Below are 12,943 nucleotides of genomic sequence, written 5' to 3' on the forward strand. Positions count from 1 at the left end.
TCAGAACCAAAAGTAAGGGATGGAAAATGAATAAACAATCCTGTTAAAATTTTATAATACATACATGTTAAGCATGTATGAATACACTCACATGACACATTGTGTCTCAAATAAAGGGAGATGGAAAAAACAGAAGTGAACTGTTTAGACTTTAAAAAGCAGAATAGGAATTGAAACAAAACAATTAAATCAGCTGATTTTAGTTTAAATGACAGAAATATATTCTTGACAATATCCCATCCCTTTCTTTCAAGTTATTACATTGATTAATACCCTAAACCATTAATCCCGTATGTGTTTTGTTGCTTTTTTTTTCTTGCTACTGTCACAGAGCATTCTGGCAATATGATATCATTCATTTTGAAAATCACTGGTTTCGAAGAAAAGCTCTGGAAAGTACAGGAGAAAAACTGTTAACTCCCGGAATTGTGTCCCTTTAAGACAAAGAGACACCTATGGTAAGCTGCAGTTGCATACCTTCAAATAATGGTAATTCTTTATTATTCAATAGAACATTGAGGTTTTATACTTCAGAAACTAACAACCCAGAGCATTTTAAATGTAAATATGAGTAATTGAATTGATCTTGAATGGAGAGGATTATTTCATGTCATTATTTCTCATATCCTGCACAAGTAGTAAAATATTATACTTGACTCTGTCAGAAGGGTCACAGTTGCCATAAAAGAGTGATTGTGCACATTGTCCCTGTAGTGGCATAACCATCTCAAGAATGACCTGAACCTGAGGAAAGAAATGCCATCAGCTGTTACAATTAGCCCTGAGGAAAGATAGACTCATCAGGGTCACCCATGGTGCACAGCTGACGGGCTTAGGCCCTGCAATCTCTGGGCAATGGGAATACACACACCAGTGTGTCTTGATGTTTTAAATGATTTTTATCATGAGATTAGCAGTTATAATAAATACCCTGTGTATCACAAGAAGACAGCAAACATGGTATTTCACTTCATAGTTTCAGGACCCATTCACGAACAGTTCTACATTCTTGTTTCTATTTAATCTATATAACAATTCTGTTATCATTTTTCTTCACTTTATAGATTAAGTCCCAGACAAGTCAATGACTTTAACAAAATGGTTTGAGTTCGTCATTACAAAAGTAGATGGGTTTTATTTTTATTTCTCATATAGTCAAGGCTGGTCTCCAACTTGCTATGTAGCACAGGATAGCCTTCATCTCCCTATCATCTGTCTTCTTTTTTTGCAATTGTGGAGTACATGCCCTTGCTACCACCTGTGATTCATACAGTTCTGGGTATCTTGTCCTGATCCTAATGTATGTGAGTCGTACTCTTCTTCTTCTTCTTCTTCTTCTTCTTCTTCTTCTTCTTCTTCTTCTTCTTCTTCTTCTTCTTCTTCTTCTTCTTCTTCTGTATTTTCTTAGTTGAATGTTATATTCAACTTTAATGCAGAATTCAAGTAATTTTTCTTGAAGTTAGAAAACCTACATGAGCAACTTAAAATCTGTATAATTTTCAACAAAAAATTCTTCCTGAATTATTTTATGTAGAAATTTCATTTTGATTGCATTATCTTTAAAAAAAAAAGAAGATCACAAATCTGGTTCACTCCATGTTAGCTCCAAAAATTGCTAAGAATGCACTTGGTGTTCCGAAACCATAGGCATGTCTGGGAGAAAAGAATCCAAGAACAAAAGGGAAAAAGCAATTTTAGTAGGAGCGTGAGATAGAGAGCATTTTCACATTCAAGGTTCTTCCCTGCCCCCCCCAGGACCTCTCCACTAAGCCTCATCTCTCCAGCCTGCTTCCACACCCTTTGACGAGAATGTGAATAAGAATGCATTTGATACAGCGGCTGTTAGTGCAAAATATCATTCTGAGATATTTTCTGGTCTCATGCCCGAGTTCTTTGATGTGAGTTATTTAAATTTAAGAACAATGGCAGAAGATGAAAGAGTAAAATAGCCCTCTTCTACTGTGTCTCTGTTTGTAAAAATAATAACTTAATATCATGTATGATGATATAGTGAGTCAGCAAACACAAATATCTCCAGGGAAACCTTTGTTCTGATATTTCCCACCTAGTGAAATTTTATGATAGGGAGAGACTATTAAACAAAATCCTGACTCTAAGTAATTCATATTTGTTTATATTGGTGTTCCTACTTGTTTTTGTAAACCAATAAGAAATCGAGTTAACTGTATTTTTAAATGAACAATTTGGAAATTATCATGGATTATACAATCACTCTGGATGTTCATCAGTGGATCAATGGGTAAAGAAAACAATACATGTATTGTTTTCTCTATCTATTCATACATAGATATAGATAGAGACATGATTCAGATATATAGATAGATAGGAGTTTTACCCATCATAAAATTATTTCATTTGTAGAAAAAGGGTAGAACTGGAGATGACCATGTTACTTGAAAGAAGCCAGACCAATAAAGAGAGATATCATTAATTATAGAGAGGTCTATTTGTGATGTGAAAGGGGAAAGGCAATGGTGGACTAAGAAAGGAAAATAACAGAGGATGTGCTATAATCTAAGTACATCACATACATACACACATACAAACATATATACATATATATAACAATATCATAATGAGGTTTTCATTTTTTTCAGTTCACATATGTGCTAATAAAATAAATAAATAAAAGGATCAAAGCCCTTGTGAGTTTATATTAACCACTGAGAATCCAGAATAAGTATGTGGTTTTACACTAATATAGGAGTCCAAAAGAAAGCCATTCATAATGGCAATAAGAAGACTTGAACTTGTTTGCAAATACATCATCTGTATAGTTTTACCTCGTGATATATGCTCCTTGATTGTTTCACTGGCAAGAATTCAAGGTCCTGTCAGTTGTGAGAGTCTGACACCTGCTACCTTTGGATCATCTTGGACTAGTCTATGCATGTCTTGATCTATCACCATCTTTGATGTTTTCCCTCTCCATACTGTGTGTTTATTCTCAGAAAGACCAGTGATATCCGGATGTGTGAGAGTAATGAATGTAAGGGATCTTTCTGCTGTTACTTTTAGTAATAATTGGGGTCATGCTTAGCATGGAGAGACAACTCTTCTCATTTTCTTCTTAAATATTATCTCCTACTTCATAAAGTTGTTTTGTTTTTAATTTGAGACAGGGTTTCTCTGTGTAGCCCTGGCTTTCCTGGAAATCTCTCTGTAGACCAGTTGGTCTCAAACTCACAGAGATCCACCTTCCTCTGCCTCCTAGGTGCTAGGATTAAAAGCATGCCTCCACCACCCAGCTACAAAGATTTTTTTTGTTTGCTTGTTTTGTTTCTTTTTAAGTTTACTAAGTTAACTGGTTTCACACTTTAAAGTAAAAATCAGTACTGTATGGTGATAAACCATCCAGGCCACGGTATAAGCATGTCTTCTGACCTTGCAAACATCCATATGAATTTTGGCATGCTTCTTATTTTCTCCAAGCCTCAGTCTTCTCATATTTAAAATGAACTTTGTTTCAGTCTGCTTTACAATGTGCGTTGCCTGAAGTCAGTGAAATTGACAGTAATATTTAAGGCTTGCCTGCTGTTTGGAAATCATGATGCATTATACAAAAAGAAAAATCTTCTCTGGGATCAGAGTTTTGCATTGGTGAGTTGGGGACATGATTTTAGCTGTTGTGGGATAAACATTAAAGAAACTGGCAAATTCATCATGCAAAAATGTATATTCTAGTAATTGTAAAAGGAATGCTGAGAACCATAGAATACTACAAATGATTGAAACTGAGATACAGTTGAATATGAGGACAAACTGTAAAGACAGCATGGTCCCCAAATCTTTCTGTTCTTAACCCAGGTCTACAGCTTATAGGTAAATGCAGAGCTATGAAGCTCTAGTTGACATTTTGACAAGCCTAGTTTCTCTTTGGAAGCCCCTTTGCTAGTTCTCTGTTCTGTGGGAAGAACAGCAACTGAATACAATTAACACAGGACACATCAGTGATGTCTCCTGATGGGCAGTGGATTGAGAATGGCTCCTGGTTCTAAAGCCTCTTCCAGTTGCTCTTCATTATCTCAGGCTGCCAAGCTGTGCTCAAGTGATCCAGAGAAAGACAAAAAGCAAAAGGACTCATCAGAAGAGTGGCAGGCTGTCAACACTGCTCACTTTAAGCCCTGCTGGCAATAGCAAACTGAAACATACTAGAGACCATGCTTGTGTGCAAATATTCCCCAGCATAAACAACTTCTGCTTCTGGTATGGGGACATCCATTTTTTATTTCATCCTCACTAGAGGACTAAGTATACCATCTATGAGGCATTATCACAAACAAAAACAACAAAATATAGCAAGAAGAAATATTTCTATATAGTAATATTACATAGATTATGTACAAAATAAACGAACTGAGAAAATTCAAGAAAAGTAAATATTTGCCAAGATTTTAACTAATTGATGTTGAAAACAAGATCTTAACTGTTTACATTCAGATTTTTGCCATGTTATTCTTTCTCACCAAAACATTGTGTGTGTGTGTGTGTGTGTGTGTGTGTGTGTGTTCAATATTCTTTTCTATACCTCCCTTACTTACTGTCCTAGTAAAGTAAGATGCAGTATGTATGAGTATCAGAGGTATCATGTTGATGTGTTATGGGTCTATGAGACAGTCATTAATAAATTCTTATAATCAAGTAGCAATGGCTCATCTGTGTAAAGCTTTATCTGAAAGAACTTCCCTTGGTGACAGCTTTTCAGCAGGCACAGAAGTAGGACAACATTAGATTAAGTCAGACATTCTGCATTGAGCACACATGTTTAACAGGTGAAGTTGCACAGCTATGCTATGACTACAGTTGAAATTCTCCAGCCTTTGCAAGGTTGAGAGTATGGTACTCCTTCTGACACTTGTCCTCATCCTCTTGTGACACGGATATGCCAAGGAAAGAATTTCTACAACTAAAGTCAACTTAGGTTTTCTCAATTACATTCCATAGTTTTCACCTTTGATCTTAGAAGCACTGTATTACACCAGCTAATTATCATTATGAATGTACTTTTTCCCTCCATGTTGACTTCATGATACGTTTATTTATCACTGAACAGTCTCTGCACCAAGAGCAGAAGTGGTTTGTGTTGCACTTGTTTTTTGTTTGTTTGTTTTTTATCTGATATATCATAATTCACCACAGTGCCTGCTCTGCTTGAAGCACACCAGAAAGTCTATATATGATAGGAATTCTCACTGAACTTCCACAAAATCTGAGCTTCTTATGTTGTAGGTTGCATGAGAATATCATGCCCTTTCTCAACACTCAGGAGAAATCATCAGTAACACTATGGAATGATGTTGCTAGAGGGGAGATGCTGATCCCAAGCCAAACCAGAGAAGCAAGTTTGCCTGCAGTCTTCCCTTTGAAAAGAGTCAGGAGGTCAAATAGTCTAAAAGGAAAAAATAGCACAAGTTCTCTATCTCAAAGGCCCATCTATAGGAGTCTCTTGAAATTATCCACTGGATAAAGTTAAAAATCACAGACTGATTATTATCCACTAGTTACTGTCTATGCTGATTTGAAAGAATGACTGGCCCCATGAAGGGGCTGTGATTGCTATCTTGTTTCACAGATGGGGAAACTGAGTCACTGTCTAGGTAAATGACTGTGAATCATAGCGATAGAGTTAGGATTTGAAATTCTACTGTCTCTGTCATCAGTGAAACCTGAGCGAAGATTATTCAGTTCACTAATGCAGCAATCCATGGACATCCTAATTACATCCAATGTTCTTTGGGAGAATTATTCCTTATACAAGAGAAATATTTTGGAAATACCAAATTCCATAAGGAGCTCAAAAAATTTTTGGTGTGTAAAATAAAATTGTTTCTAATTTAAATAAAACTTTATAAAAGAAAAAAGAAAAAGGACATGTGGAACTCAGTAAATAACAAACAGAAAATAATTCTCACATCTTCCTATAAACTCATCCTACCAAACTTTAGATTGAATGTTAATCAAACCAATCTTATGGTGACTAACAATTTATGAGACTTAAATACAAGAAGCCATGATGTTTCCTGGATTATATTCCTTCTTATGTCTTAATTCAATTTTCTGTAAATCAATTCTTGAAACCTAGGATAGCCCTGAAAATAGAATTCTTATCATTATTGCAATTTTTAGTCCACTTCTTTCTCAATATTCTGTTCTGTATATAAATGCTACAATTGCCATGGGATAACTTCCACCTCCTTATTTCTCTCTCTCTCTCTCTCTCTCTCTCTCTCTCTCTCTCTCTCTCTCTCTCTCTCTCTCTCTCTCTCTCTCTCTCTCTCTCTCTCTGTGTGTGTGTGTGTGTGTGTGTCTCTGTCTCTCCCACCCTCCCTCACTCCCCTCCTTACTCCTAACCTATCTCTTCTGTAATTGTTCTATCCAGTGGATAAAACAGTACGGGAATTCCCTCTCTATAAAATTAAGATAAAATCCTAGGACTTGTTTTTTATGCATTTTCCTTTTTCTAAAAGAAAAGCCTAGGGATATGAAAAGAAGGTGGAGTGAGAGCCCAAGAGAACAACCATGCAAACAGACAGATACACAATTTCTGAGTAAACAATTCCTAAAAAGCCTGTCTGTTTGGCAGTTACAAATCTGACTGAGGTCCTGAACAGGAAGAGCTCCTTCCAGCTCCAGACAATGGGGATCTTAGTAAGCTAACTAGTTAAGAACTGCTGGGTTTGAGAAATTGGTCCTTGCATCTTTTGAGCGTATCAAGTTGTCCCAGTGAGAAGCCTTGACATCCCAGAATAGTCACCTTTCTCTAAACCACATCGCACCTTTGGACTTCTACCAGTAAAACCAGTATGGTGTGGTTCTGGCTACCTCCGAAGCCTGTCTTCTTCCAGCCTGTCCTGGGCGGCTCCATCCATCCAAATGGGAGCTGAGTTTGCAAGCTACCAGAGGCGGTGGAGCTGGTGCTGCTGATGTCAGAGCCAGAAGACAGTTGTGATTGGATCTAATTAGACTTTGCGACAGCAAATAGACGAGCTCCCTGCGTGATTGGCTTTAAAGTGGATGGTGCCAAACAACTCGCAGAGGCGCAAAAGTAGCAGCCCTGCTTTGGGAGCCCAGAGGAGGAGAGAGCTCCAGGGCGCTCAGGACGCGCGGGAGAATCTTTCCCCGAGCTTTCTGCCTAGGGAAGGGCTCAGCTTTCCAGCGCACATCCAAGGCTTTCAGCTCATCCAGAGCCAAGTGACGGGGCAATTAGAGAGAAGGTGCTTGCTGGCATATCCTGTCCTAAAAAAGTGAGACTGCTACTTGATTTGAATAGCCAGAAATATTCGCTACCGCGGCCGCGACCGCAGCAGCAAGAATAAGAAAGGCGAAATTGATTAAGGACCGGATCCTCTCTAAGTCTCCCGACTGGCATGGCATCTGTCCTAGGGAGCGGCAGAGGGTCTGGAGGGCTAAGCAGTCAACTCAAATGCAAGTCCAAGAGGAGAAGGAGGAGGAGGTCCAAGAGGAAAGGTAAGAAGCTCTCCGTGTGTGCACTCTAGATCCCGCTGTAACTCTGCCCCTTGTCTCCCCTTGTCCTTCCAGCGATCTCGTTGGCCCCTTGTAGGTTTCTGCTCCTCGCCTTCACTTCAGGATGTTTCTGGGATGTCCACACTGAGTTGGGCACTTGTGAGTTCAAACCTTTTTGTAAATAGCTAGGGGTCTTTCCCCAAATCTGGAGGGTACAGAGAGCCAGCCAGCGGCTCCGCGGAAGATGTTTGGCAGGAGACACTGACACTGGGAATGGAGCTGAGAGGGCTGAGCAGGGGAGCATCCATCCTCTGATGCTCATATTCTGGGTACCACCGTCCCTACTGGATACTCAAGGCTGGCTGGCCCTTAGACACTCTTGGAGCCGACATTATCACAGTGTGCCAAAAGAAACACTCACTTAAGCCAACACACATAAAAATAAGGGAATGAGCTCTTGCCCCACCTTCTCTTAATCAAATTGTCTCAGAGGAAAAAGGGCAAAACTCTGGCAGTCTCCTTCCTAAATTGACTGGCTTTTATTTATTTATTTTTCTAACTCAGTGAGATATCTCGTGGTCATGTTAACACTGTCATAGACAAAGAGGGCAAGGTATGTCCTTGCAGAAATTATTGCCAGTAAAGAAATAAGAGCTCTGTCTTGATGGTAGGAAAGAAAGAAAATTAAATCTTGAAAGCCAGAAAGGGAGAGACAACCGGATGGCAGGTTGCAATTGATGAACTCGGGCTGTGTCTTGTTACTGATAGTTTTGGAAATAGGCTGTACAGAACTTAGTCAATGTCACCACAAGTGCAGGGATTCCACAAAAGGGTTTGTATCAAATATCAAATTAGCAATTCCTGCACCGGGATAGGTGGTGCCCTAGGATGCATCTTAGTCCGTGTGTGTTCCACAGAAGGATTGAAAGATACCAGAACTGTCCGTTCTTTCTCAGAGAGAGACTTTACAGTTGGTGAGTCTGTGGATGTTCAGTGTTTTTATCAGTATCTGGAAGGCATTTTGGTTTTCTTCTAGCTTTTAAAATGTTTGTAGAGGTATGCAGAGTAGACACAACTTAAGTGAGTTGGAATTTTTTAATTGTTTTTATGCAGAATACATTGTGAGACCTGGTGATGGTTGTTCTAACCTTTCAAGAATCTCTATCCATAGCCTCAGATAAGTTTCTGCTTGATTGTTTCCTAAGTGCTGTCTAGCAGTTCCTGAGTCCAATAGGATTTTAATAACAAACTTACCAAACATAAATGTCAGAAGCAAACGGTCCTTGATTATGATCACACATAAGACCCCTGAGAGCAAAGGAGACCTGACATCTGCCTTTGATTGTTTCAGAACCTTTGATTTCACAAAGGGGCTGATTTTATAAATGTATTTCAATTCTCAGACAGCGCAAACGCATTTGGTGTTCACTTCATTATCTGAAAATATTTTGAAATTGACTTACTGATTTCTTCTAAAGCTACATGCTACTAAAAATGACATAAATATTAAGAAAACCATGGCTTTCAACAGTTCAACAATGAATGTCACTTTAAAAGAAGTAAAGAAAAATGTCTTTATACTTCAGGTGCTTGTGTTTCCTGATATTTTTATTATTTGTTTAGCTATTTAGAACAAACCAACTGAAATAATATTTATAGTAACACAGTCTATAGAAATGTAAGCCAAAAAAATTCTTATCTTCCTTCATTTGCCTTACGATGAAGTATAAGGCATACTAACTTAAAAATTATTCTGGAAGGAAATAAAAAGAAACCTGAGAGAGTCTTCATTTACTATAAGCTGAATCATGACAACCCAATGTAATAAAAATTAAAGCAAATATTTTACTCTTAGTGCTTTTGACGATAGTAACTGCAAATTTTCATAACAAAGGCAATAGGTAAATCATATGTCCATTTCTATTGTGTGTAGACCTGTGTATCAGTGGCACCTGCCAACAGCTATTGTGGTAGGACAGTCAGATGAACCATTAAATATCTGCTTTTACTGTAAAAATTTATATTGTAGCTATACATGATCAAAATAAAGGCTAGCATACTCAGTTACAGGACCCAGTAAATAATTATTTTACATCTCCCGTCAAAAAGATGAGTTTATTTGACAAATGCACATTTCTTCTACTCCATAAAGAGCAATTATGCCTTTAAATTTTATCTTAATAATCATGTATCTTCACCAAGATAGAATAGCATAGCTTCAAATTTTAAGCATGTCTAACATGAAAAACCACACATGCATGGGAGACAGTTTAGAAATTCTAGGAAGGTTATTCATGTTAATAATAATATGTTAAACTATTCTTGCAAATTAACAAATGAAATTATGATAAATGTATGTGTGCATGTATGTCCCTGGCTCACCTATTAGTCAAGCTTCATTTTCTTTAAAAGTGCCCCATAGCATTCAGCTGATCAGCGCGTCAAAGGTTCTCTATTTTGTATGTGTAGCCTTGAAAGGTGTCTTCTGTGCAGTATGCTTTCTATGATCCAACAGTCTATGTTTTGAACTGAAACACTAACTACAGCCTAGTGTGGTAGTGATGGGATATGATTATTGATAAATGGAATCCATCATGTTGGAAGCAGTGTCCTTTCTTTCATAGTGTATGTTTCTGCAACAATACCACGTAGAAAGAAATACATATCTTTAAAGATTCAAAAACACAAGAAAACCTTAGTCACAGAATAGTACTCGCAGAGTTACCTAGCAAAGTCCACATTCTCTGCCAGATAAACTTTAAAGAGAATTCCTTGACTAGATCTCCCTCCCCACAATCTCACTTTTCATTTTATTAAAACCTCAGGTTGTTCACCGTTGGTGTTGTGTGTAGGTATTTTATTAGTTAGGATTTCCTTTAGAAATCATTTGTAAGTGGTTTACACTGCCTAGACAAATGGGAAATATGAGCATCTTACTTTTATATGAGACAGCAAAAAGCAAAATAAAAGTACACTGAGAAGGACAGGCTAAGAATTTGATTTTTGTGCATGCATAAAAATAGGACCTGAACCCATTTGGTGTGTAAAATATAGCATTTTATTCTCCTTTGATGTCAATTAGAGACTTTTGGAAAACAATGGTAGCAAAGGTAGCTATGAAGGCTACCACCTGTCATCATTAACCATCCATATAGTATTGCCTACAATAGTACATAGACAGAACAAAAAGACTGCAGTTTATTTTTATAGTTCTTGGTAGAATTATAGTGTGTTTGTAAACAATTTCATCTACTGTGCACTTTATAAAAGATAATTCTCTTGCATTAGAAAATAACTGCACAAATATTTCAAAAGAATTCATTTTAACCTAAAAAAAGAGGTTAAGATTCAAGGTTTTTTTTGTTGTTGTTGTTGTCGTCGTCGTTGCTGTTGTTGTTAGCAGCAGATCACTCAGGTAGTCTAAGAGAAAGACCTCCTCAAATAAAGTGCAGTAATAAAAATAAGTCACTTAAAATTTAATTCCCAACCATAGAATGTCAGAATAATATATTTGAGGACTCTCGTAAGTACACCTTGACATTCTCATTTATTTAAATGGTATATATTTTCTGTGTTATGTGTCTGTTTTTCTTTGTTGTTGTCAGTGTACTTCCCCCAAAGAACCTGAACTTTGAAATAAAATTCATTTTTCAACTAAAATATTTAAATATATAGCCCATTATTACATACAATTTGTGAAACAACTGAGAATTTAAAAAATTCTCTTTTAACATGGACCTATTTGGAAAGATTGGGACATGGTACCTATTCAAGGTAAATTGAAGGACATAGTTCATACTGAAGTGTATCCATCTTCCATCAACTAGGAAAGGACTTTGGGGGAAGTATCTAAGGTGTATGCAAACACTCATTTGACTGGTCAACTGAGTTGAGCATTAGCACACAATGTGTCGTTCTTTGGAGCATTTGACAGCAATAAAACTTGGTTTGAAATTGAGCTATTGTTGCAGAGTGGTTCAGGGTGCAAATCTTTATGGGACTGGTAGTGAATTTTGGAAGCAACCCCACAAGGCAGATCTATGAAAGTAAATTGGGAATCTCAGCAAGGTGGTGAGGAGCAGAGCAGCCTGGGAATGTTGTGAAATGCAAATAAAAAGTTGGCAAAGGGGACATAGTAAGTGGAGCAGATGGATAGCAGACGCCAGCTTGTTGTGAAATGAAATTCCATGAAAAATTAATGAAATAGAAAGATTGTGCACTGGATGAGGGTGCAGTGGCCGTGTTGCTCTCTATCCCCTGCCATGCTTTAGCAATCCATGTGGCTGTCATCTCGGCGGGTGAAAGACAGCCGTCTACACCACTGGCTCTTATCTCGCTTGCTGACAGCTCAAGAGGAAAAACTGAGTTGGGGGATAAAATCAAATTGATTAAACCAACCGTTAGTCAGGATCTAATTGCATGAGATGTTTCCTCCTTTTTTTCTCTCTGTTTAAAATTTATATTAGTGCTTCTGGTTTCTAGTGACCCATGTAATAAGAGTAATTTGAGATTTCTTCAAGGGCATTAGGTATGATGAGTGAACTTGAATTTAGAATAAAAGTGTGAGATTCATGTATCCCTATCTAAATAGAGGCAATAGGGTTATTGCCAAAAAGCCATCTCAGAATAGTGTTACATAAGGAGTGAGTGGGAGACTGTATTTTATGAGACACAGAAAGGTAACATGTTCTGAAATCATTGTGTTTAATTTAAAACCTATGTGTTAATATATGTATGTGTTTCTCTGCATGTATATGTGTTTCTCTGCGTGTGTATGTATGTGTATTGTTATATGTACATGTGTATCTAAACAACAAAGTTTAGCAACATTGAATCATTTGATACCTGACTGTATCTTTTTAAAAAAATTTTAGAAAATGTAAGTCTGTATTTTTATAACAGAAACAGTTTAGAAATACCCTAAGAATGAAAAAAAATTATTTGACTCTGTCATTTATAAATCTTATTTCTAAACAGATGTTCTTGTAACCAATCTGGGTGCTAATGATTTGTAAATATTTTTAAACTGGCACATTTTTTCTTATAATGAACAAGATATTAAAAGCACTTAACCAGTTTGAAAAAAATTCAATCAAATTCCAAGTGAGCCACAAAAATTATGAATGTCCTTTACAAAATAGTCCAACTATTGAATACTAATACTTTCCATGCAGTTCTATGTGAGTGCAAAATAATTGAAAAAATAAAAGAGACACAGCAATGCACACTGGCTGATCGTGTCACAATCCTAATTCTTATTGCTTGGGGTTTACAGATAACATGAATCTAAACTAACCCCTATTTTTCAATTAAATGATTTCCTTTGCTCAGAGGAATATATGCTGTGAATTCTTGATTGGGCAAATATAATTGCTTATTTATAGCTACAATATATTATAGCTCACTTAATATGTCAATATCAAATAGAGAGAGATGTTCTTCAAAATGAGAATAAATC

General features: G+C 37.0%; 1 protein-coding gene across 2 annotated transcripts in view; it reads left to right on the top strand.

The window, feature by feature from the left end:
• The first annotated feature begins 7,049 nt into the window (after window positions 1–7,049).
• Window positions 7,050–12,943, top strand: part of Adarb2 (adenosine deaminase RNA specific B2 (inactive)) — a 548,454-nt gene continuing 542,560 nt past the window's right edge. For both annotated transcript variants that reach the window (XM_040755571.1, XM_040755572.1), the window contains exon 1: window positions 7,050–7,488. In XM_040755571.1, coding sequence (XP_040611505.1) covers window positions 7,389–7,488 — 100 coding nt within the window. In that variant the 5' untranslated portion in view covers window positions 7,050–7,388. The remainder of the gene's footprint in view (window positions 7,489–12,943) is intronic.

The sequence above is a fragment of the Mesocricetus auratus genome, unplaced genomic scaffold (genome assembly GCF_017639785.1).
Source record: "Mesocricetus auratus isolate SY011 unplaced genomic scaffold, BCM_Maur_2.0 Super-Scaffold_100013, whole genome shotgun sequence".
Classification (NCBI taxonomy): domain Eukaryota; kingdom Metazoa; phylum Chordata; class Mammalia; order Rodentia; family Cricetidae; genus Mesocricetus; species Mesocricetus auratus.